General features: G+C 50.2%; 1 protein-coding gene across 2 annotated transcripts; it reads right to left on the bottom strand.

The window, feature by feature from the left end:
- Positions 1-270: 270 nt before the first annotated feature.
- HNRNPL (heterogeneous nuclear ribonucleoprotein L) lies at positions 271-12,455 on the bottom strand. Of its 2 annotated transcripts, none has more exons than XM_038381678.2 (13): positions 12,217-12,455; positions 11,142-11,260; positions 10,706-10,943; positions 10,045-10,130; positions 9,327-9,423; positions 8,695-8,767; positions 5,116-5,187; positions 4,740-5,020; positions 3,797-3,918; positions 3,477-3,678; positions 2,494-2,551; positions 1,269-1,376; positions 271-593 (listed from the first exon to the last, which is right to left on the bottom strand). In XM_038381678.2, the coding sequence occupies exons 1-13, from the start codon at positions 12,265-12,267 to the stop codon at positions 535-537; spliced, it is 1,566 nt and encodes a 521-aa protein (XP_038237606.2). In that variant the 5' UTR covers positions 12,268-12,455; the 3' UTR covers positions 271-534. The 2 variants fall into 2 exon arrangements, with proteins under 2 accessions (XP_038237606.2, XP_038237608.1); XM_038381680.2 differs by having other exon boundaries at positions 1,269-1,364; positions 12,217-12,242.
- Positions 12,456-25,276: the final 12,821 nt, after the last annotated feature.

Here is a 25,276-nt window from a genome sequence, read left to right on the forward strand (position 1 = left end):
AGTGAGGAACAACAAGAACATGCAAGTGGTGCTCTGGATATTAACACCTTATCTCAGGAGAAGGTTTGGGCTAGTTTCAAACTAATGAAGTCTCATGTCAAACCTACACTGATGAGTGATGTCACAAATTGAAGCTCTCAGTTATGACTTGCTTTTGTTCCCTACAATGAACAGGAAAGCCGCAGACCATTCTCAGTTTACTAACCTCAGGAGCCTAAGGGAACATACTCTTGATGCCACTCTGATATTTAGGATCAAACACAGGTAATATTTATTTTCCAAACTGTTTTATTGAAATGTGCCAGTAACACAAGCAGCACAAAATATGAACGGGAAAACAAATCACATGTACAATCATTTTAAAAACTGAAGGTATCTGGGATACAGACCACTTCACTTCTCCCAGTTGACATGTCTTCGCTATGGGTAGCCTCTACTAAACTGGAGCATTAAAAAAAGGAATACAAGAACTTTTTGAAAGGCAGCAGAAAGAACGGAAGGAATCTCCTGCTCCTGGCCCAACCTGGGCAGCGCTTATGAGGCATGCTGAGCAGTTGAGAAACAGAGTTTCAGCGTGTACGGGTATGGCCCATCTAAGACGAGAACAAAACAGGATAAAGATTTATTTTTTGCCCCAGAGATTCTCTCTCTCATGTCTAGCACCATTTAATATGAAGGATCTAAAAGCTCTTTATATGCATTAAGTCCCATCCCTCCCTCAGTGAGGTTAGAAGTATTATCTCCTTTTTGCAGATGGGTGGATAGATTAAGCACATTGTTCAAGGTCACTTAGCAAGTCAATGACAGAGCAGAGAATAAAACCCTTGAGAGTCCCAGCTCCCTCCTAAGCAGCAGGACCATGCCCCCTCCCACCCACACTATCTGTTAAGTGCAGCATGCCGAATTTCAGTTCAAACAGAGGCATGAAGTGGAGAAGATGGGAACGCTCCATCATATTAGCATAGCAACTCCCTCTGACAGAAACCATGGCAATTTCAGATGACAACGAACCACAGCATTTATTGGACCAGGCTTCTGACCACATCCTGTTAAGACTCTCGGCTGATGCTTACAGTTGTTCGTATGGGAAGTTGTGATAAGCATCAGCAATCTTAACTTTAGCTTAATCAAGTCTGGCTGTGGATAGAATTACAGATGACTATCAAGGAGAACAGGAAAGCATATGCTCCATCACTGTCCCCTGTTCCTGAACCCAGGCTCACAGATTAAGACGAGCCCCCCAAAGCTTGAGTGCATGCACATCTTACTTGGATTTTTCATCTGGTAATGGTTCAGGAATGACAGGGTCTCTAGCGCATCGCTTTTTGAATCCCATTCCAACAAACCAGAGGAGCTTCTTTCACCTGGACGGAACACTGGAGGTTACAAGTGTGCGTACATCACTATACAAGCAGGACAAGGTAGAACAGCACATGCTAATGCTCCACATTGCTATACAAGAGCTCTGGGCCCCATTCTCATCGGCCTCTGACATCTGGACTAGGAACACTGCAGAGGATGCCGCATGCAAAGCAACAGCAGCTCTGAGGGAGCAGTAACACCCCCATAAAATGCGTATTATTGCATTTGCTCCTAAGGAGGGAGGTGTTAATTGTCAGAGTTTAAAGGCCAGAAGGGACCACAAGATCATCCAAGAACAGCCATATTGGGTCAGACCAAAGGTCCATCTAGCCCAGTCTCCTGTCTTCCAACAATGGCCAATGCCAGGTGCACCAGAAGGAACGAACAGAACAGGGAATCATCAAGTGATCCATCCCGTCGCCCATTCCCAGCTTCTGGCAAACAGAGACTAGGGACACCATCTAGTCTGACCTCTTGTCTATCACAGACCACCGACACCACCCAGCCACCCACACACCAAACCCAGTAAGGATCTGTTGGGTTGAATCTAGCAGTCTAATGGGATTGGTTCCACTCAAGACATTTCCTGACCCACCCCCCATTTTTATACGCTCAGGTCCAAATCATGCACACGGTCCGTTCACAGGTAGTCATTCGTCTTCCCATCCCCTAATCCAGTCCTCTGATGGAAAGGCAGTGTAACACGGGGAAATCATGGGGAGCCATGCTTGCTCAGCAGAATAATTCAACCCAAGTGGCTTCTGCTAATGCATGTTCATTCTCATCTCCCTTTATGTGTGGACAGCTTGCTAAATAAAGGCTTGATGGCTAAGACTCTAAACTGCAGTTCAAGACTGCAACTCTAATGACTAAAGCTGGGTATGCCACTCAGACAACACAGCAATACAATGCAATTTATCACCTGTGCCCCAACCTTACTGGCAGGAGGAGTAAGAGTGCACTGAAACCTGCATTCTGGACCTGACCGTCAAACAGCCGCTCACAAGCATCCCCAAGGTTTCCCCAATAAAATTTTGTTGCTCCTTTAGTTTAGAAGTTCACCTCTTGACTAAGCAACCATTTTTCCCTAGTCCCTAAGGGAAGTTTCACCATGTTTAAAGGCTTACTTACTTTTCCCTGAAAACACCTTGACAGAAGCCGGCCTCTTCGCTCCCAGCTCATCACAGATCTAATGGGAAGACAAACAAGTATTCAGAGATAGTAACACAACAGCTTTGAGAATCAAAGCGTAAATACAGCTCAATCATCTATAAGCCAAACTTCATCAAGGCCAATAGATTACAAATTTATCACTCGCCTAGCATAATGGGATCCAGATCCATGAGCAGGCTCCTCAGTGCTATGGTAATACAAATAATTAACACCCTTCCATGTACTCCAACTAATTAGACACTTTGGTTGCTCATTACAGTACCTATATCAGAATTCTCCAGTTAAAAAGTTGCAAGAGTTTTTTTCAGTTCAGAAAGATACCACTGAATAGTGTGGGCACCATATCAAAACAGCTATCATATGAGAATTTTACCTTTGCTTTTTTTAAAACCACACACACACACTATGGGTCACTGGAAACTTTCACAATTTAAAGCGTAACCCCGCATGCTGTGCCTTATGAAAGAACACCACTTACACAGAGCAAAACTGATTAAGACACAACATGGAAGGCTTCTGCTTGGTGCGTACACGTGCTCGTTGAGTGACAGTCCCCTCAAGTTCTCAAAGTAGATCATCATATTAAGCCTTGACCACCATTTGAGGTCAAAATTCTTCTGTTTGGCAAGACAAAGATGGGAAGTGACCTTGAGCAAGTCCTAATGATTCAGTGGAAAAGGGTTACCCAGGAAAACTGGGTTCTACCTCATGTTCTAGCCACACAGGAACAATATCTACATTCTAAGCTCATTATTACTGAATGTATCCTTTCCACTAGAACCCAGGAGCGTTCATCAGGATGGAGCTCCACACCAAACTAGGAGCTGTAGGCAAAAGCAAGGTATGAGACTCAAATCTGAGACTGTACCATGAAGAAGAGGGAAGAATGTTAATCAGACAACGAAGAGCTGAGGGCAACTGTACAGTCTGATAAAGTTTACCTCATAAAAGTTGTCTTCTGTCACCTCCAGAGGAGCATTGAAGAAGTGAAGCACATTGCTAGGATGTTGGATCCTGTTCTTTGCTGCCTGCTCTGGGGTCGAAAACCTGTTATTTCGAGAGCCACTGAAGTCCTTGTAGCTGCACGAGCCATCCTCAAGCCCGTAAGACTGACCAGGCATGATGGCTTGCTGCTTGGATACACTACAAGCAGAGAAAGGCACAGCTTGTCACTATATGCATAGCTTTCTGCTGGGGATCAAGCTCCCCCCTAAGATCTCACCAGACATCAAGACCACAAAGCATCTGGAAAGAGACCCACCACACATTCAGCTTCTGTCCAAACATGAAGTTGTTGTTGAGGTGGGTGATTGCTCGATCCACAGCATAGCCATCTGCCATCTCCACCATGGCTGCGCCTGGCTTGCTCTTCATGAACTTCACCTAAGATACAACACACCCTTGATGTGAGCACAGGATGTTTACATTCGTTAGAGGGGAAATTTAGAAAGATCACAAGGGTTTGAGAGGAAAGGTGGGTGAGTCAATATCTTTAATTGGACCAACTTCTGTTGGTGAAAGACAAGTTTTTGAGCTTACACAGTTCTTCAGGTCTGTGTAACCTCAAAAGCTTGTCTTTCACCAACAGAAGTTTGTCCAATAAAAGATACTATGTCACCCACTTTGTCTCTGCAATATCCTGGGATCAATACGGCTACAACACTGCAAACCTGGGTTCTACACATTTAAACTAAACTGCTTCAGACTGATCCATTTCAGAGTCAGCCTTCAAGCTCTGCTTCTTATTTCACATGATTTGAGTGAATTGCTCCACCCATTCCTTAACCCCCATGTCCCACCACTTTGAAGACGCAAACTCTTCCATGATCACTGCACTCTTCCAGTCAAGCTTATGTCTCCAGAGACCGGGGGTATTTTCAATTAGCCTGCTAGAGACTGTTTGCAAACAAGGAGCTATCCCATAGCCCCAGCATAACAGATTTACGCTTCTGGCTTATTTGAGCCCTGTTTGCTCAAGCAGAGATCACAAGATACTGTGAAGGAGTTTTGTTTCACAGCCAAACTGCACACCACCAATTTCAAAGCCAAGCCAACAGACTTGGTGGGAAGCAAGTAAGGCTACCTAGAAACAGAAATCCCAAGCCCGAGCACAGGAACCAGAACTCTGCCAGACACGTGTAAAGGATCAAAGATATCAGTCTACACAAGACTATGAGAACAAGCCATTAATTTTCCCCTCTCACCTTTTCTACATTCCCATAGAGGCAGAAGACATTGAAGACCCTATCACAGTTCATCTTGGACTGGTCTAAGCCGTACACCATCAGCACAGGGCTGTCAGCATGAGGGCCATACTCTGGGGGTGGAGGAGGGGGAGGAGGATGTCCATACTGAGGGCCATAGCGGCTTGGGCCCCTGCGGTGGCCACCAACAGGAGGGCCCATCCTTCTCCCTTCATAGTGAGGTGGCGGAGGGCCGTAACCCTCATCGTGATAATGACTGTGGTATCCACCATGAGGTCCTCCTGTGGAGACACCGGGAGTAGAGGCAACACGTGAGAGCCATTAACATTAGAGCAAGACACTCCCACTGAAGCTAGCTTGCACACCAGATCCATACCATATTCTGCAGGGTGGTCCCCAAGGAGAGGGGGCTGTCTCTGACGCTTGTTAGGGTTACCACCAGGATCTCCTAGAGAAAGAAGGATGGGTTAAAAATGTAACCAGAGAGGAACAATGCTTCACTCGGTTGTTCACCTGGGGTTTACCTGTACGCTACCAGAGTCATTTAAGTCCCTAGCTTCTTTTAAATCACAGTGTGACCCCTGCTACCCAGGAGGTTTAAACCATTTTCTAGCCAACAACTGCCTCCAACATTTTAAGGTTTGTCTGGCAGGGGGAGATTAAACTCCCCTCCCCCTCAGGGTCTCCACTTCACCTAAGGCCTGGTATTATGAGGACTGACTCTCCTCAAAGGCAAGGAGGGTTGGATCCAGCTCCCTCCAGAGTTTTCCAACCCTGCTCCAAGCAGGGACCACAGACCCCTTTGGCTGGGGCAGCGCCATCTCTGCTGAGATCCCAGCCACAGACCTACAACATGACGCTGCCCTAGGCTAATGGGCCAGACTGACCTATTTTAACAAGAGGTTAGTTTGTAGGACACACATTTACAGTTTCATTTGTTACAACTACCGCCACACAGTCATGACTACGACTCCTATTTCTGAACCTACACAGACAAGTTACAACATCTTGTAACGCAATCTGTGTCTGAGTTAAAAGCTTAGAACAAATACAGCTGACTAGAGAGCTGGGCACGTCAAAGCGGATTACAAGGTAGGCATGACTGACAAGGGAAAAAAAAACAAAAGCAAGAGTGTCCCAGTTGATTTCGTGATTGAAACAATACTGAAGTACACCTGCCTCCAGGACACTGCTAGTTCTTTATAGCAATGGAAAAAAAAATAAGAAAATATCTCCCCACCCAAGCACAGGAAGGGGGAGTAAGTGAGAGACTTATACAAGCATGGTAGCAAAGCAACAGTAGTAATAAGTTAAAATGAGCCATCATATACAATGCGTAACATTCATGTAACCATACAGTTTCTTTGTTTTTTAAAACACAACCGAGTTTCATACAGGTTTATTCCAACAATCAGTCATTACAAAGATTGAAAAGGGCTACTTACAGCAGGAGTACACAGTACAATGTCCATTGTCACATAAAAATTCTGTATTTCTCTTACCATTGGACGCTTCAACAGTGAGTTAGCACAGTTCTGAAAGATGGCGTCCCATCAAACATACACTGCGACCCTGCATCACATGGTTTCAGAGTCATAAATACAAGTCAAAGGCACAAAACTGCTACAAAATTTTTTTTAAAGTAAAATCTTTAAAAGGTCTCACAGATGTTTTGTCCTCAGAAGATATCAAGAAAGAGGACATAAAGGTGTATAAATGAGAGTGTTCCTTCCATGTTTCATCTCCTGAATTTGTGTGGTGCTGTAACAAAATGGTGCTTCTGGCTCTGTGTAGTTCTCCAGTGTGCGTGTCTCCTCTGTAATGGAATGTGCCTTGGGTCAAATGCCCCCGTTATGCACGCATGCACCAGACTGCACACCCCAGCTACAGCCTCTTAGGTATCTGTGTGCCTTTGGTTTGTTTTTGGTTTTTTTGTCTCCACTTGGCGCTGATATGTTGGCAGCTGAGGACTGCAGGAAAGCAGTATAACAAAAAAACTGCCCTCCCAAACCAAACCATGTTGATATGGAGAGCATCCTATGTCTTGGATGGCCACTGAGATCTAGTCCATTCTCCGAAATGCGCTGGTGGACTTGTTTTGAGAACCCTCTGTTCTGTGTTTCCTAGTTCTGTGTACATTCTTGGGTTCAGAGTTTTGTTTGGTTTTGATTAGTAAGAATAATGTCTGCTGTGGCATGGTGCGCCTCTTTCTCTCTCTCTCTCTCTGTGCTTGTAGATGTTTCTTGGACCACGGTGTTGTGTTCTTGATGTAATGAGCTCAATCTGCTGCTGTTTCTGGTACGTAAGGATGATGCATGTTTTCTCCAGGAAGAGCTAGTGAGGTTTCTACACTGTGTGGTGTGAGGAATGTGCAGAGGCAGGCCACAGCCAATTCGGGACGTCCACTGTAGTACGGTCCCCCAGGGTTATATGTAATAACTGCTCAGAGCTGGGAAAGGCCAGGATAATACACCACCCTCGTTTCCCAGCCTCATATCAAGAAAGCCAAGATGCATCTAAATAAATGCACAGCCCTGCAACTAGCCCCTGCGGCTCTGCACATCTTCTAGTTATGTACCTTGGAGGAGAAATTTGTTTATGTTTTTGTTAAGTCATGTAATGCCATTGCTTGCTTCTGTATCTTAGTAAGTTTTCATCTTTTAAAAACAGGGGTGTCCACCATGTGGGAGATACTCCAGCCTGCCAGGCCCTTACTCAGCACCTTGGGCCACACTGCGCAGGGACCCTTGGAGGCTGCACGTCTCATCATGAAATGAGTAGGAAGAACTGCCTTTTGAGGCAATAATGCAGCATGGTAGGGACTGGCAGGAGTCCTAAGTAGCCTTCCCAAGATTCCTTAGAGGGGACAAAAGCAATCTCTCTGAAGGGAAAACACCCAATTCTGGAGGGACCTCTAAATTCATATCAGCTGGGACCACAAATAGCTCCACACCCTGGTTTTAAAACACGAAGCAAGACAATACTGCCAAGCAGATTGTACCATTTAAAAAAAAATAAATAAAGGGAAACATAAGAGATGCAACTGCTTCAACTGATGCGAGAGCTGCTCAAACAGTAACTCAACACCAGCTATTTATTTCACACTCCTCCACACAGTATACATAAGTTGCAAAAACCCAAGCAAGGGGTTTCTAGATAAGCTTGACCATAATTGTAACAGTCTGAAGTAGAGATCTATGGCTACAATTTGAATAATACACATCACTGTTCGGCATCACACAGATTCTGTGTAACTAATTCGCAGCACTCAATTTGGAAAGGAAAGGGATCTGTTCCTTTCCAATGCTTCCAAAGATGGGAGCAGACAGTCTTTTACAGATTTTTTTTACATTTCCCTCCATGTTCAAGTTACATTTGTATAAAATGTTCACCCACACCCCTGTGAATTATAACCCAGGCCCCACATTCTACTATCCTTTAGCCGTGTGATAACTATGCAACAGCTCAAGGAAAATTTTCTTGTTACTTTCCAGCATAATGAAAGACTAGCAATAGCAACACAGCTCAGTTTTGAAAATCAGGCACAAACAGCCTGTAGCTGCATCAGTTGACAAGCTGTAAATCTCCCATGTAAGAAAGCAGTGGTACTAAGCCCTTGCTTGCCCCTGAAGACTACCCTTGCCCAGAAACTTCTTAAACCACTTATGCATTGGGTTCCTTAATTCCTAACATTTAACTGATGAAGTTAGGCAGCAAATACACAGCATAAGCCACCCGTGAGACTCCCTGGTGACAAATGTTTGATTTTAAGATAAACTGAACAAGCACTCTTCCCCCTATTTTGCATTGGCAAAATTACATCATGTTTGAATTTAGGTAACTGAAGTTAGGAGGCAGGCCAATGGCATTACATAACATGAGTCAGATATGAAGTGCGCGAGTCAACTGACAAGCAAAGTTTGTGTATAGTTACAAAGCAGTCCATCAAGGTTACCTTGTCCACTGAGATTGGGGTTTGTGTAATCCCAGGTGTCCTGGTCATTCTTGAACACATTCAAACGTGTGGGCTGCAAAAACAACCACCCCTACCATTACTCAATTTTGCAAGGTGAGAGTTCTAGGCAGGACAGAAGAATTTAAAAAGCTACAGGAGATGGCCATGCTATTGCATCTGTCATTCAAGGATCTCAAAGCAATCTTCATGCTAAATAAGCCTTACAGCTTCCTCAAAAGTTAGATAATTATTCCCATTTAAAAAAAAAAGAGAAGCGACTTGCTCAAGCTCACACAGGAAGTCACACATACAGAACCCACGAGTCCTAGATCCCATTCCCTTGTTCTAACCACTAGAAGAAAAAACTCTTCCTCCCAAGGAAGAAAGGAGAAAGCAGGAGTCAAAGTTTCCTGCTCTAATGTTGTCTCCCTGTTATTTTTACATCCACACAGAGGTACAGGTCTGTATTTCTGATAAGGAGGAAAAAATTGTGAAAAAAGTTGGAGCTTGAGAGAGTTAAGCTAGCTTTTCCACAACTCTGCTATATAATTTTGTACAGATGCTCTGCATTCAATCCAACACACTGACAGGCGCAACTCATGAAGTACCTATCCATGTTTTCAGTTACTTACCTTGGCATATTCAATCTTTAGAGTGCAACACCCAGAGTAAATATCAGCACCATTCAGAGATGCCTTGGCTCTCTGCGCACTCTGCACAGAGTCAAACGTTTAGTACATTAAGGAAATCTTTAGAATACTTAGCATATTTAGTACAGACGTGCAGCAATTCTTTAAGAGCAGGATAACTGATCCAATCATGAGGAGATCCTCACATATGCAGGCTGCTAATGTCTGCTTCCTGATTTCTTCTGCTGTTAAAAGGGCTCCATATACTATTTTGTGCTTGCATAACACTTTACAAACCATACAACCCCGAGTATAGTCATCATCTCTCTTTTGTTGCTGGAGATTTAAGGCAGAGGGATCAAAGTACTCCTGCCCAGAATAAATAGTCAATAGTAGAAGCAAGTACAGAACGTTCTTGCTCTCAGCTGCTTGCTGTAGTCACTAAGGGACACCCATAATAAAAGTAGTGAATTTTCATATTATTTCTAAATTAATCATCTTTTGTTAAGGACGTACAAGATGCAAGTCCCCTGTGCCTACATTCAAAATAACTTCTCACTTGGAGTATAAGCATTCTGACAAGAAGCACTGAGTGAGAGGGTTTCTAATCTGCTAGAATCTGAAAACTTCAACAGTTCAGTCTGAACCCAACATTGAGTTAGGATCAACTTTAGTGGGGCAAAATATGGACAAACACTGAAGAGCATGTGAAAAAGGATATTCCACCATGGCCTGGACCCCATTCTTCCTGAAGATAACAATCCTTTGCACAGGACCACATGGGTTGCAGATGGTATACAGCACGTCCTGTGGAAGGGAAAGAGACAAGATAATATAGGAAACACTTTAAGAAGAGTTTAAGAAATGACATCGCAATAATGGCCTAGCTTTTCAGCTCTAGAAAGCAGACTGCAGCAGACCTTGCCTGCAGCATCACCACAAGATGTGGCTACAACTGACAGTCTGCATTCAAAAGCACTTGGATAGCAAGACCACTGCAGCTGAGGATTGAGGTTTTGATAGCTACGAAATTTGCACAGCATGCATAGATATTCTACATGGCTAGCTAGTAATTTTTCTTCATCCAAATCTGCAAATATACTCTCTCATTTCAATTCAGTGTAATCATTATTCCCTTGAATTTGCCTTAGAATATCCCATTTCTAAGTTAAGCGGGCTTGCACAAACTAATTCAGATACTTAAAGCAAGACCACAAAACAGATGCGGATTAATTCTCCAACATATCTCAAACTTCCTCTTGCATTGGTATATGCAATCAAGTACTTGGGCTATGATGCATTCTGCAAGGATGGACTCAGATTGCCCAGGGTTAGAGAGATCTATCACACTAAGGGAACCTGGAATTAGAACCACCACACACCGTTGTAATCGAATAGATGGGGTTTAGGATAGTGAAGAGCAGCACATTGTTGACTCCTCTTGAATCATCTGTGTCTCCAGGGCGGGATATTTTCTGACTGGTGGAATAGTTGACAAATGCAGGGTGCCCTGCTATGTAGATCTGGTTGTCTGCTGCGTAGTTCACAGCATTGCAGGCACCGAGAATATCCTCAAATTCCACTAGGGCCTGTCTCTTCTTAGGCATCACCACCACATAACTAGGGAGGAGAGAACCTAAGTTAGCTTTCAAACATACAGCAAATGGAGAGCTGGCTAATTAACATTTAACTGTACTAACTATTATTGTTTTCAGTGCCCAGGTAAAATTAATGCAAAAAGAAATGTGAAGGCTGAAATTAGTACTGAATCATACATGGATCCAAATTCCCTGCTTGATGAATACGTGTTTTCCCTACCTGATGGGCCCAAACTCCTGCAGGGCCTCCACAAGATCAGCTTCCACAACACCATCGATCAGCCCCCTGATGTGGACAACTGGAGAAGCAGGAGTTTTGTGGGGATCATCATAGTTTTCCTAAAGACACGAGGCAAATAAGTATTTTAAAAGATGTTTTATGCTCTCTCTGACTCAAGCTCACGTTTTATAGCCTTAATATGTAAGCACCTGCATGAGTCGGCACCTTAAGCACGAAGAAGGGTTTTCGAGAACATTAAGCTATCGTGACTGAAACACCATCCCCTTTTTGACCACCAAGAGAGACCTGGACGATTCAGGGATGATAACCCTGCAGAGACCAGACTGCTGGAGGCATATAGACTGAGACACTCTGCTTCTGCCAGCTCCACTTGAGGCCCTGCTTTCGGGTCAGTGAAGATACTCCAGAATGCTGAGGGGCAGCCCCATGAATCCCGGCATGGCAGGGAAGCATCATGCCTTCACCCTAGAGATGATGCCAGGCACTGAGCCCCCAATGCATTGGGCGAACCAGCTTTTTATTTCCCTCTACCTAATGCTAGGCGAAGACCTGCGTGCTGCCAGGCACCACCATCCCCACAAGCTTCCCCTGCAGGCCTTGGCCTATGGGCGGGTCTGGTTTTTGGCCTACGGGCACTGCCAAAAACTGCAGGTACCCAGATGCCCAGACCCTCCTCCCCCACCCCCCACATTTCTCCCTTGGGTTTGGAGCGTGACACAAAATCCCCCTCTTGGCCCTGGACTCGCCCCCACACCCCATTGTCCCCCCATCTGCCCCCCTACCCTCTCCCTGCCCCCCCCCGCCTCTCCACCATCACCCCCCCACACACATCCCAACTCCCTCTCCTCCAGCCCTCTCCCGCTTCCCTGCCCTTCTGCCCCCCCCCCCCGCCCAGCACCCATCTGGGTCCCATTCCCAGCAGCCCCCCACCTTCCCTCCCCCTCAGAGCCCCCCCCATCCTCAGGCCCCCCGCCCCTCCCCCATCCATGAAGCCCCGCCCCTCAGGGGCCTCCCCACTCACCCACCACGGTCCCAGCCCCCTCGCTGCCCTCACCCCTCCGGCCGCTCCGGGGCCCCCTCCGCCGCCGCCCCCCCCCCGGGCCATGCTGCTGCTGCTGCTCCGCGTTCTCCGTCTTCTGGCGCTTCGGGGCCCGGCCGCCCTCGGCGCCCCCGCCGCCGTAATACCGGCCCGAGCCGCCGCCCCCGGCCGCCGCCATCTTCACCATCTCCCCACCCCGGCCGCTGCCCTCCGCGCTCTGCGGACCCCGCCACCGCCGCCGCGACATGGCGCCTGAATCGGAGCCTGTGCCCGGACACGCCCCTATTGGGCCGGCCCCACGCCACTCAGAGCCCCCTCGACGCTCATTGGCCAGTCCTTTCGCTTGGCCAACTGCCACCCCGCCCTCCGTCGCCATTGGCTCAGCCATCTCCTGCCCGCCGCGCTGTTTCGGCCGCTCCCCTGCCTATCATACCCCTCACCACGCTCCATTGGCTGCAAATCGCGTCTGTCCTCCCGCCCACCGAGCTGATTGGCTAATCTCGCTGTCTATCTAAACGGCTTCCCGCCCATCTTCACTACCTTTCACAGACTCCGCCTTCTTCTACCGAAAGCCATTGGCTCCCTTCAGTCGCTTCCGACACTCCATTGGTTTATCAGAACGTCACTCAAAACACCCTTGATTCTGATTGGCTTATCCGCTCAACGCTTCTGCCACTTTCGACACTTCATTGATTAATCTGCACGTCAGTCAATAAACTCTGGGCGTTGATTGGCCTGACTGCGTAGCTCTTCTGCTGCTTCCGACATGCCATTGGTTAAGATTAACGTCACTCAACAAATTCTTCACTAAGATTGGCTCGTATTCCTGCCTGTTAATCCTATTAGCTATTCGCTCACCTGCGAATCCGTGCCCTGGCCACGCTCACTGGCTCATCCGCCTGCCTGTCAACTCCTCGGCTCGCCCTCCTGCGCCACCCTGTCTCCTTCTGGGCTCTGATTGGAGGTCGGCCTCGACCCCTGCGTTTCATTGGTGTCTCCTGCTGGCTTGGGGCGGGCTGACCAAGAGCAGAGTCCGTTTCGCTCGTTTCGCTCCCCGTGGCGGGGCCCACATTGGTGGGAGGAGTTAGGGGGAGGGGTTCAGCCGGGAGGGGGTGGGGCTTCAGGGAGGGGCTCAGCCAGGAGGGGGGACTAAGGGGGAGGGGCTCACCTGGGGAGGGGGTCTGGTTTGAGGGGGAGGGGCTTAGCCAGGAGGGGGGATTGAGGGGGAGGGGCTCAGTCGGGGGGGGGAGGGAAGTTTTAGCCTGGAGGGGGGATTGTGGGGGAGGGTCACACGGGGGGGGGGGGCTGGCTTGAGGGGGAGGGGCTTAGCCAGGAGAGAGGATTGAGGGGGAGGGGCTCAGTCAAGGGGGAGGGAGGTTTTAGCCAGGAGTGGGGATTGAGAGGCAGGGGCTCACCTGGGGGGGGCTGGTTCAGAGGGAGGGGATTAGCCAGGAAAGGGGATTGAGAGGGAGGGGCTCAGCCAAGAGGTTAGAGCCTTGTGAGACCCCAGGGCTAACGGGGCCCTGGGGTTGCATCAAGCCCTGGGGGGCCATGGACTCTGGGCCGCCTCAAGGCCATGGGTCCAGACAGGGGCGAGGGTTGCCTCAGGAAGCCAGAGCTGGGGGGGGATCACCTCAAGCCCCAGGGGCCCATGGGCTTCAGCCCAGGGGTCTCCTCGAGGCTCAGCATGGTTAGGATGACCAGATGTCCCATTTTTAAAGGGACAGTCCCATTTTTTGGGACTTTTTCTTACATAGGCGCCTATTTCCCCCCATCCCCTGTCCCGTTTTTTTCACAGTTGCGATCTGGTAACCCTAAGAATGGTGAGGTTTTGACGTCATGGCGACATTTCACCTCTCATAGCTCATCCCCGAGAAGCTCAGCTGTTTCATGGTTCAGGATCCCTCTCTCCTTCCGTAGGATCTTTGAGGCCATGAGGCAGATCTGAGCCCAGATCCCTTACCACAGCAAGCATCCATTCTATGCTGTTCTACTGCGATTTTAAGCAAACCCGGCAGGATCGTTTTGGTTTGGTGTTTTTCCTTTTACAAATCAAAAACCTCAGAAATTTGATACAAAAAACTGTGTGAAAACCACTTCAAGGTTTCAAACCGAAGTGCTCCTCTAGCAGGAATTGACAAAGTTAAGGGTCCCCATGGAACCTCAACTCTGCCCATTTTGACCTATACACTGAGGCCATCTTTAATTGCATCAGTACAGTCTATTTTTTTTCCTCAAGCCTCCTGCCTCATTCAGTGCACATGCTGGACAATGAGAAGGGGATGTCTCCATCTGATGTCTTGAGCTTAAATTGTAAACTCTTTGGGGCATGCACAGCAGTCACCTCGCTGCATGATGGGAGTCCCTGGCCCTGGTACAGCATGGGCGATGGAGTCTTACCGGGGCGGCCAGCCCCTAGCAGAGAATAATGACATGAGGCACCCAGGCTGCAAAACCCATGAAACACTGCAGCAGTATTTCCGAATCAAAATATTTCCTGGGTTGGCTGAAAAACTTTCTGATTTGGGGGCATTTGTTTTATGTGTTAAACAAAAAACTGAAATTTTCCAAGGGAAGCAGACACTGTTCATGAAAAAAATCTTTTAATCAAAACCCCAATTTTCCACCAAAAAACCTGTCAGCAGCAAACTTTTGACCTGTCCTAATCACACAATGCACATAGATATGGACAGAGTTTTACACGCAACCTTCTCTTTGTCATTTCCTGACTTTCAAGTGCTTGACTTTGCAACTTTAAATTATTTTAATGTAGTTTTTGGTATGGAATTTGCAAAACAAAGAAATGGCAAATTGGGGCACCATTTTCCAGACAGGTTTCAGAGTAGCAGCCGTGTTAGTCTGTATTCGCAAAAAGAAAAGGAGTACTTGTGGCACCTTAGAGACTAACAAATTTATTTGAGCATAAGCTTTCGTGAGCTACAGCTCACTTCATCGGATGCATTTGGTGGATTTTTTTTTCCACCAAATGCATCCGATGAAGTGAGCTGTAGCTCACGAAAGCTTATGCTCAAATAAATTTGTTAGTCTCTAAGGTGCCACAAGTACTCCTTTTCATTTTCCAGACAGCAGCAGAACACCGTCTCAAAGGGGCCAGGGCAGAGTTAAAGAGATACAGGCAATCTGTGGCATTCACTGATTTGTAAATTTTAACATTCTTTTAATGTAGCTTTTTCAGGCAGGGAATAGTATTAGTGTAATGCCAAGGTCCTCTGGGTGGGAAGGTTTAAAGACAAGGATCCCGCTCTAATAAATTTACAACTATACTGATCAGATTCATTTTCCCATCCTGTAAGCCAGTCATCACTTTTACAAAATAACTTCTAATTGGAGAGCAAGGTCCCTGTACAGTTCCTGCCTATTTCTCCTCTGCTTTCCACAAACCCCACATTATTATATCTCTGCAGCTGGTGGTTTCTTTCATATACCAAGAGAACATCTTTACCCAATTAAGGAGGTTAAAAAAAAAGTTTCCTTTTCTTGTGGGAAGCATTTTTTCTCCAACAGAAAGAGACATATTTAAAACAGCTCATCGCAGCTGACGCATCCTGCCTACAGTGCTTCAGAGATGGCGAGGTTTCTACAGAGGGGTAAGACACGAGCAATTATGCTGATGCGGAACAAAGCCATTTGTAGGGATTATGGGTTGGAAGGGTTTCTTACGAGACGACAGGCTGCTTGCTCTGCTGCAGATAAGGAAGAATGTATTCAGGGGATCAAAAGGAGGATTAAACCGCAAGGCCCTTAAAAATGTTAATTCTCCTTGATGCTTTTAAGTGCTGGTTAATGACCCGGAGTCCCGTATTTATCCTCAGGATAGAGACAGCATGGTGGGTGTGTGGCACCATTGTGGTAAGTGCTGGACATACAGTTTTTTAGGCCACGTCTACACTACACAGCCTATGCTGGCATAGTGCAGATACAGCATGTGCGACAGAAGGAGTTTTGCTAGCTTAGCAATGCCAGCTCCCTAAACGACATGCTAAGCCAACAGACGCTGGTCTGTCAGCACAGTTGTCTCCATTGGAGACTTTGCTGGCATAGCTAAATAAGCTGGCGGGGGGGGGGGCATGATTTAAGTCTAGCCTACCCTGAAAAAGGCTTGGTGGTACCCTCAAGCCATCCTAGAGCAGATGCAGCGTCTACAAACAGCAGTGTGCTTTTGCCGGTATAATTTATATCAGTTCCTTGAAACAAAATTAGCAACCCTAGTAAAAGGACTTTTTCTCAGTATAACTTTGTCCATACTAGGGCTTTTGTGGATATAAAATTGTCCTTAAAAATAAAATACACCCAAGCTGACATTATCATACCAGCAATAGACCTGGTCTAAGAGGCAGTCCCTGCGCTAGCAAGCTTCCAGTCTAAACAGACAAGACTGCGAGGGGGTGGGGGGCACGGAGAGGGAAAGCGATTGGCTCAAGGTCAGAGATTTCATAGATTTTGGCCAGAAGGGACCCTTAGATCAAGTCTGACCTCCTGAATCACACAGGCCAGAGAATTTCACCTAGTTATCCGTGTATCAAGCCCCACAACTAGTGGTTGGTTAAAGCGTCTCGTCCAGAAAGGCAGCCGGTGTTGATCTGAAGCTATCAAGAGACAGAGACCCCACGACCTACCTTCCCTAGGGAGTTGGTTCCCCATGGTTGATTACCCGCATTGTTAAATCAAATCGGTGTGTATTTCTCAATTGAATTTGTCCCGCTTGGACTTCCTTTCTGCCTTTCTCCACTAGATGAAAGGTCTTCCAGCAGTAGGCTGGCCATTTGTCCTGTGGTAAACTGGGCGGCCCTATTTGTCTATGGCTTGTCCCATGTCCAGTCCTGAGACAAAACCAGGTGTGGCTTTGTCGAGTCTCACCTGTGCTGCTTGAGATCATACCTGGGTGGATGGGATCACACAGGTGCGGGTGGGCCTAGGCGGTTCCCAGAAGTACCAGAATGTCCAGTATTCCAGGGCTGCATCAGTGGCTGAGGCAGGAATCTCCTGGCTCCCAGCCTAATGCCTTACCACAAGATCACTGCCTAAAGCTTGAGAGGGGAGTCGTGTGTCCACGATCCAGTCCAGCCTTGGCCTCTCTGCTGAGGCTGCCAGGGAAGTGGTCTAGTGTCAGCTTTGAGGGTGGGGGTTGTAAAGCAGACACAGTCCTGTTAGGAAATGCATTGAGACACCCCCCCACCGGCCCAGTCACTCACTAGGATTCAGGCTGGTGCTTTAGAGGTTAAAGGCTCTGGGGGAGGCGTTGGGTTTTAAACCTGTGGGAGCTGCAGGAAGTGGTCAGCTCTGCTGCTGTCTGGATGGAGAGATGCTGGACTGGAGTCATGGGGATCATTCAGCAAAATGAGGCAGTGGGACATGACCTCTCGCTGTGGGTATTTCCAGTGTCCTCACCAACCCAGCCCACCTGGGAATAGCTGGGGGGGGGGAACAGCTGCTCCCTTCCGCTTTTCTTCTTGGCTGGAGGGGCTCAGTAGCTGCAGCTGGCATGGGAGGAGCCCAGGTCCGGGGGCTGGCAGCAGCACTGGGGGGGAGCTGAGGATGGAAACAGCAAGGGACTGTGGGTCTGGGCTGAGGTGCTTTCATAGTACCTGACTCTAGCAAGCTCTCTAAACTGCCTGGGGTTTAAATCCAACCCACAATTCAAGCAGGAACACAAGGGAGAGGAGATCGGGTGACAGCTGCCTCTGCTCCCTGCCCGCCTGTGTGAGCCCCTCACAGCTGCAGCGCAGCTCTCCCGGACCCTCCCTTCTGAGCAAGCTCTCCCTGGGGTGCAACCAATCCCTCCCAGATGCTCTACTCATGGATGGGCTGAGCTCCCTGCTGGTCCATGTGCAGCCCTCAAAACTGACAGCAAGCGTCAGGCTCCTGGAAAATGCCCATCCTCACCCCCCACCCTCAGGCGGATGTGCAGCAATCCCCAGGGATGGGCCCATGCTCCCATCCCCTTCCCCGGCAATCAAGAGGCTGATGGCTAGAATCAGCTCCTTGAAGCTGGAAGGGGGAGGGGAAGGCGCCTGTGGGCTCCCCTGGCTTGCCAGGTTCACGTTCAGGCATGTGGCCAGGCAGCGAGTGCTGAGTCACTTGTGGCTGACGCGCCGGGAATCTGACCCAGCAGCTGCAGTTATACTAACTACACAAACCATTGCCATGGCACTGAAAAGGGCAGCAAATCAGTGACATTCCCACCCGCACCACTTTCTAGTCTCAGGATGTGCTGGGGGCATGGGGGATCTGGCACGGGCAGGGTACAGAATCCCTGCGGCAAGGAGTCCTCTGGCCCCACGCCCCCTTCTGAGAAGATCAGCCACACATGCCTCTTTCCGTGGGCAGGGGTGTGCCCCCTTTGCAATAGGCCCAGAGCCCTGGCATGCCAAGCTGCAACAGAGCTTGGGTGTACCGAGAGCACCCAGAGCATCTCCAATATCCCCCGTTTCTGTGGTACCACGCCAGACCTTTGGTGCCTATCCGTCAGGCCTGGTTTCCATCACCAGGGCCCAGGGTTACCCATCCAACTGGGAAGCGTTTCATCTCCACTTGGCCCAGGTGAGTGGCTCTCTCAGGAGCAGAGGGCTGGGAAATCAGGCCTCTCAGGTCTGGTACCCTACCTCTTGCGGTCACAGATCAGCCTTCGCCCAGCCAGCCCAGTAACCCCGCTGCTCCATCGAATGGCACATTCCGCCTCTAGCTTTTGCTTCTAAAGGGGTGTTAGCTTAATTGTTCCCAGGTGGGTTTTGTCATCCCCACCAGGGGAGGGGGGAGCTACAGGACATCTGAGAATCAGCATGGGTGTAACAAGATCAGAACTTTTTCCTGTTCTTTTTGAAAGGCTCCCAGCTGCTCTCCTCCCCCCAAACACCCAGCTCGTCCACCACTGATTTCTGGCACAAGACCGGTTAGGTTCAAAGACTGCCCGGGCAGGCGTGTTCCTGGAAAACAGGGCAGGTTCACGGGTAGGGGCTTGGATTGCTGGGTTTAAACCATCACTGCAGAGGTAGGCTAGCAGGTCATCTCCCTGATCAGCCGTGCTAGGCCAAGTGATTCCAAACAAGTGCTGGCCTTTTATTCTGCAGGTGGCTCTTTCCTAAATGATAGGCTCCGTTGCAAAACATTGTGAATGACTTTGAATCCCCCTCCTCCCCACTACCCACCCCCTCAAATCTCCATCCAGAGCGATGAGGTGCACAGTTTGGCTCATCTCCTCATGCCTGGTTCTTTCCAGTCTTGCATTATCTTCACTCAAGCCCCCAGCAAAACACAACCACCCCATTCCAAGAGCTTTACAAACATTAAAGGAGTAGGCTGCAAGCAGGGATGGTGGAGCAGAGTGTGTGGGGGGTGCTGGGGGGTGTGTGTCGAGAGCATCAGCAGGGAGGGGTGTAAAGGGAACCCCAGCAGGGCTGTGGGGCGGGCTTGTGGCACATCAGCAGAGCTGGCTGGGAAGGGGAACCCTGGGCTGGAAGAACACAGGGACTTGCAAGTCAGGAGCGAGAGGCCACAAGGGCTCCGGCTGGGAACAGCAGGTCACAGAGGGGCATTGTTGCCCTCAGAGATCAGTGCCTTTCCATCACTGGATTCAGCACCCTACAGCTGAGATCAGCATCTCCCATGACTGATCCCCGTCTCCTCCAGCCCCCCTGCCCCACTTGCTGCCATCCCTCAGAGATTTCCTCTGCCTTTTGCAAATGCTGCTCTGACCTTTCACTTCACCCTAGCCTTGCTGAACAAGGGGAATCAGCTGTTCTGTAGGGCAAAGGACACTTCAGAGACTGATTTCCCCACCCCCCGCCACACACACCTACTATTTGAGTTGGATCCACCCCAACGGGACCAGAGCACACAGCTGGCTGAACAAACACCTTTCACATGGCTGCCAGCCCTGCTCCGGGGCCCTGCAATCTCAGGGCTCTTCAGCTGGGTGTCAGGCTACTGCTGCCCAGCAAGGGACTAGCAACTCTGCAGGGGAACATGGGACAGCAGCAGTGCTCACAGGGGGTTTCTTGGATCCCCAGGTCACCCCAACCAGCTGAAACAAGTGTATCCCACAAGCCAAAGAACAGATTCAATAGGGCTTGTCCAGAAAGACAGAATAGAAACTTAAACACCCGCCAGGATCTGGTCCTAAGCACCTAACTCCGTTGATTTCAGCGGATTGCAGGATCTGTGCCTTAGTGCTTTACTCCTGTTGCCATCGCGTTACTGTTGGCTCACATGAGAGATGAGTTGGGCCGGTTTCAACTCGCACCCTGGCACAAGTGCCCCCCCCCCGATTCCCTCCCCTCCATGTTGGTGCTAGGCAGCCCCTTGACTGGCAACTTCAGCATGATGGCCAAGAAACAAAACGAGCCTGTCCCCCAAGAAGGATCGAACTGCCCCCAGGTAGGAGCTGCCTATTCTGCATCTGGCTATACCGCTTTCCACCTGCTGGGATCATCTATACTGCAACATAAGCCCCCAGTTCAAACTCAGGCTCAAGCTTCACCCCACTTCTGCTTACACATAAATGGCACTGACCCCACAGGGGATGGAGCATCTGAGCTGGAGTCAAGCTGGAACCCAGGGCTCAAGCCCTATTGCTTTGCAGTGTAGACGCAGCCACCCCGGACTCTGGGAGTCTACCACAAGTATCCCACAGGCTGACTTTCTTTACCCTCTGGACAGTCAAGTTTTCCCACCCTGCACCACGAACACAGGAAGTTTGGGATTCAGTTGGTTGGACTCAAGCTGGCGTAATGCAGAGTGGACACTGGCGCCCCAGGGTTCAACCCTTCCTAACCAGATTACAAACATGGGCAAGATGCTCAAGCCCTAGGTTATCACACCCGGAAGCTGCTAACTTGAGTTCTACTAACCCTGGGCTTAATTTGCAGTGGAGACGTTTCTAACATGGGGCCAGAAAAGTAGGCTGGGGGAGTGTGGCGGGTAGGCCAGCGGGAAGCTTCGAGCACTCGGTCCTACAAAGCCCGGGATCCCACAGCGAGGAAGGACGTCCCTGAGCTGCTTCCCAAACCCACCCTGCTTGGTGGCGTGCGGCGAGAGGACTTTCCAAGCCTTGCCCAGCAACTGAAAAGTCAGCAGTGGGGGTGCAGGCGGGGGGAGGCAAGCCCAGTGGAGACGATTCTGCTAATGAGGATGCAAACTTATGCTTCCCCTGCAGAAGCCGGCTCCGGGGCACGGGGCACTGACGGGTTTAAATGAGCGTAAATGGCAGATTCTCGGTCACTCGAGGACGTCCGAAACTCAGCCAGAGGTCAGGGCTCTGTTACAGGAGTGGGTGGGGGAGGTTCGGTGGCCTGCAAGGTGCAGGTCAGACCCAATGATCACAATGGTCCCTTTTGACCAAGAGGGTCTGAGGGACCAGAGCCATTTCCCACCATGAGCCTACGTAATCGGTCGCCCCCTCAGCCCTAGATCTTCTGGGAATAGAAGCTGGGGCCAGAGCTAACGCAATGACCACACGAGTGGCCTTGGGGAAGGGAGGCCCCTATTCACCTGTCAGTCTTGGAGTGGCCTCCACTTGGGAGGGCGTCCTGCAGACCTGGCGAAGATCATCAGCCCTCATGGCAGGTGGCTGCCGGCTGCACACTGGCTCCTCCACAACCCGAGAATGCTTGAAAGACAGAAGGGGGACGGAGGGTCACTGGAGGGGGCCTGCCAGACTGCTGCTTAAACTGGAGCAAACACACAAACAAAAAGTGGGGGAGGGCTGTTACAAACAGGGAACAAAAGGAGGACTGGGGGTCAAGGAAGGGGATATGGGGCCTTTCCCCTTTAGGGGATGCTGGTTCAAATCCAGCCCCAGATCAGGGGGGACTGGTGAGCTCAGGAAGGTCAAGGAACGGGGTACAAGGCTTCTCCCCTCTTGGCCCAGGTAGGGGGGACTGGCAGGCCTGGGGGACCAGAGAACAGGATAAGGGGCCTTCCCCCCCCCCCCCACAAAGGACTGGCTCTAGCAAAGTTGATGACTATCCAACATCCAGTGATCCGCATGGAGCAGGCTGCTAGGTCTGAGTCTCGTTTCCAGTGGAGCAGCCCCCACCACAGCACCCCACACATCCCAGCAGGGAAGGCCAGGAGTAACCAGGACCCCAGAGACCGAGCCTGCTGGGTAACTGGCCGGGGGTAATGATTTGAGGGGGCAGACCTGTGCTGTACCTATGTCGGGGGTACACAGAGCCCCTCGTTCTCCAGGGCTGTTCATGCAGCAGAACCCAAGTGCATTAAGAACAGGAGGCACAAGTGAAACGAGTTGTCCTGTCTCAGTTCTGCCACTGCAGCTCAGCAGCTTTAACAGAGCACAGTCCCGTTCCCCCCCCCCCCCCCGATGTGGGGTTCGGATCCAAAGACGTGAACACCATAGACAGAGGGCTCCTCTGGGGAGAGCGCACCGGCTGGCTAACCGCAGAGACAGGAAGCGGATGAGCGCAGAGGTACCGGCTGGCTCAGCCCAGGAAACGCAGCGGCTCGCTCGGCCCAGGCTGCTGCAACTCACTTCCAGCACGCGGGGGCCTTGGCTTACCCCTCCCACCTTTCTCCTTTCCACTGTCTCCCAGGGGGGCACCTTGCCAACAGCCCCCCATGCAGCTCCGAGCTGCACCCCTCCCATGACGCAGGTGTGCAAAGCATAGCGCCTGCCTTGGCACCTGTAGAGAGGATCTTGGTTAAGTGGCAAGGGGAAGTCAGGCAGGAGGCTGAGAGGTGGGACAGTGAGTTACAGAACCTTCTCCGGTTCAAATCCCCTCTGGGCTAAGGGACCAAACATTCTTACCTTAGGTGTTGGTTCCCACGTGGAGTGAGTTGGAAGGTCTCAGCCTTGGTCCTGGTGGAGGAAGTCTCCCTCCCAAAAACACCCCCTTTGCTGACTGCTTCTGAGTGGCCACTGGGCAGCAGCTTCAGAGATGTTAAGGGCAGACCCGCTGTGGGCATGGGGCATGCCCTCCTGAAGCACCCAGGCCAGAGTTCGAGAGGGGAGGAAGGACAGTCGAAAGCCCGCCCAAGACTGGGAGTGGGAACAGCTGGGTTCCCAATTCCCAGCTCAGCCCCAAACTTCCTGTGTGAACCTGGGCCCCTTGCTGATCCATGGGGCCTCCCTTCTCCGGCCTTAAGAGGGATGATGGAGCAGGGACTCAAGTACCTTCCCAGGGGGAACGCAGCAGCTACTAAAGACCTCCTTAATCTAGCAGAGAAAGGCCCAAAGCCAGACCCAACAAGGCACTGGTTTTGAAGAGTGTGGGCGATTAATCCCGGGAACCAACCCCCAAAGGGAGAGCTGGACGCTCTGTCTCTTGAGATTTTCAGATCCAGAGTGGCAAGTCTGGAAGAACATGGGCCTGGCCCAGAGAAACCAGGGTGAAATTCTCCAGTTGCTCATAGGCTGAAGATGCCCTAATGCTGCCTTCTGGCCTTAGAAGTCTACGGGCACGTCTACGCTGCCATAAAAAAACCCCATGGCTCCCAATCCCAGTGCCCGGGCCAGCCATGGGTCTTTGATTGCAGACATTCCCTACTTCCGGGGGACATCTGTCCATTGTGAGGCACTCCCTACCTTGGACAGCTCAAACTCAGACTGCCACCAATGGAGAGAAGTGGGGGGTACAATGCAGGGCTCTGCTCCCCGGCACTGGCAAAGCCTGTCCCGTCAGCAAGCTGAAGGCTTTTGCCAGCGCTGAGACCTGCCTCTCTCCTTCATGGACTTGCATGGTGGGATGCAGGGTGGAAGCGGGCAGGGGAGTTGGGTTTAAAAGGTTTGATCTCTCATTGGCCAGGAATAGCATGGCCTCAAGTGGCTCCCCTGCACTAGTCTTTCCCGTTCAGCCCAGGGTAACGCTCCCTACTGCTGCATACCCCCACGCATACAGATATGAGGGGTGTGGATGAGAGGGATTCAAGAAACAACCTAAATAGTTATACTCAGGTAGGGCCCAAAACCAGGACAGGGTTGCAATGCTAAAAAGTCATGGGGGAAGAGGAGTCTCATGGATAGAGCAGGTGGGTTGGTACCAGGACTCCTGGGTTCTATTCCCAGCTTTGGGAAGGCAGTGGGGTCTAGTGATCAGAGCAGGGGGCTAGAAGCCAGGACTCCTGGGTTGTTCCCAGCCCTTCCATGGACTCCCTCACTTCAGGCAAGTCCCTTGACCTCAGTTTCCCCATTTTCAAAACAACCCCCAAGGATTGGCTCAGATATCTGTCCCATTCCTTACGCACAGAGGGAGCAGTTCCCCTCTTTCCCCCACCACCTCTAGAGCACAGAGAAGCCCGCCTGGCAAAGAGGGAAAGTATAGCTCAGTTTTCAAAAGGGCCCAAGCCTGCTTTTGAGAATTTCTTGAGCCCCTCCACCAGGTTGGGTTAGCAGTGAGGGGCTGCAAATGCCGAGATCAAACCCCCACTAGAGAGCTGAGCCTGGAACCCAGGAGTCCTGACTCCTAGGTCCCTGCTCAGTAGTTCTGCAGGAAACAAGCGAGGCGGTGAAAAGCAGAATGACCCGCTGTATAGAGAGGAGGTGGTTGGCTTAGCAGGTTAGGTGCAGGGGTGGGGGGGTGGGGTGTCACATGTGTGCCCAGACGTTGGTGCAGCGAGCCCGCAATGAGATCAGCTGCCTCTAACACCTCCTGCACCCGCTTCCACTCCCTTGAGTCACAGCCAAGCTTCGCCTCTCAAAGAGGAACCGAAATGGCAGCAAGACACCACCCACTCTGTGCTTCCTACGGGCCCCCCAGAGCACATTGCGAGAACCTCAGCCCCAGCTCAGCAAACGGAGCCAGAGAAGGGGGAGCCATACAGGGACAGAACTGTGACCAAAGCCCACCTTTTGGGGGCCTGCTTGACCCCACAGCCACTGTAGGTATCCAGGGGTCCCATCATCTTAAAAACAAGTATGGTTGGCTGAGCATCCCTTACACTGAAACCTTGGGCCTGGTTCACTGATGCTTTGCACCAGCTGCACCCTTGCAAAATCTCCCCCATTCTGAGGCCATCGTTTTGTACCCCCAACTCTGCCCAGGTGCCAGCCCCTCCGCAAGTCATAGGACATTGGGCTTCTTCGTTTGAGAACTGCCAAGCG

The sequence above is a fragment of the Dermochelys coriacea genome, chromosome 23 (genome assembly GCF_009764565.3).
Source record: "Dermochelys coriacea isolate rDerCor1 chromosome 23, rDerCor1.pri.v4, whole genome shotgun sequence".
Lineage (NCBI taxonomy): Eukaryota > Metazoa > Chordata > Testudines > Dermochelyidae > Dermochelys > Dermochelys coriacea.

What these genes read in the sequence shown, in the direction of transcription:
- HNRNPL (XM_038381678.2), bottom strand. Translation starts at nt 12,267, where the DNA reads ATGGCCCGGGGGGGGGGCGGCGGCGGAGGGGGCCCCGGAGCGGCCGGA. An exon ending in GGACAGAAGCTGAATGTGTG is followed by an intron (nt 3,679 to 3,796) that starts GTGGGTCTCTTT and finishes CTCTGCTTGTAG; the next exon opens with TGTATCCAAGCAGCAAGCCA. An exon ending in CAGAAGACAACTTTTATGAG is followed by an intron (nt 2,552 to 3,476) that starts GTAAACTTTATC and finishes TCTTCCCATTAG; the next exon opens with ATCTGTGATGAGCTGGGAGC.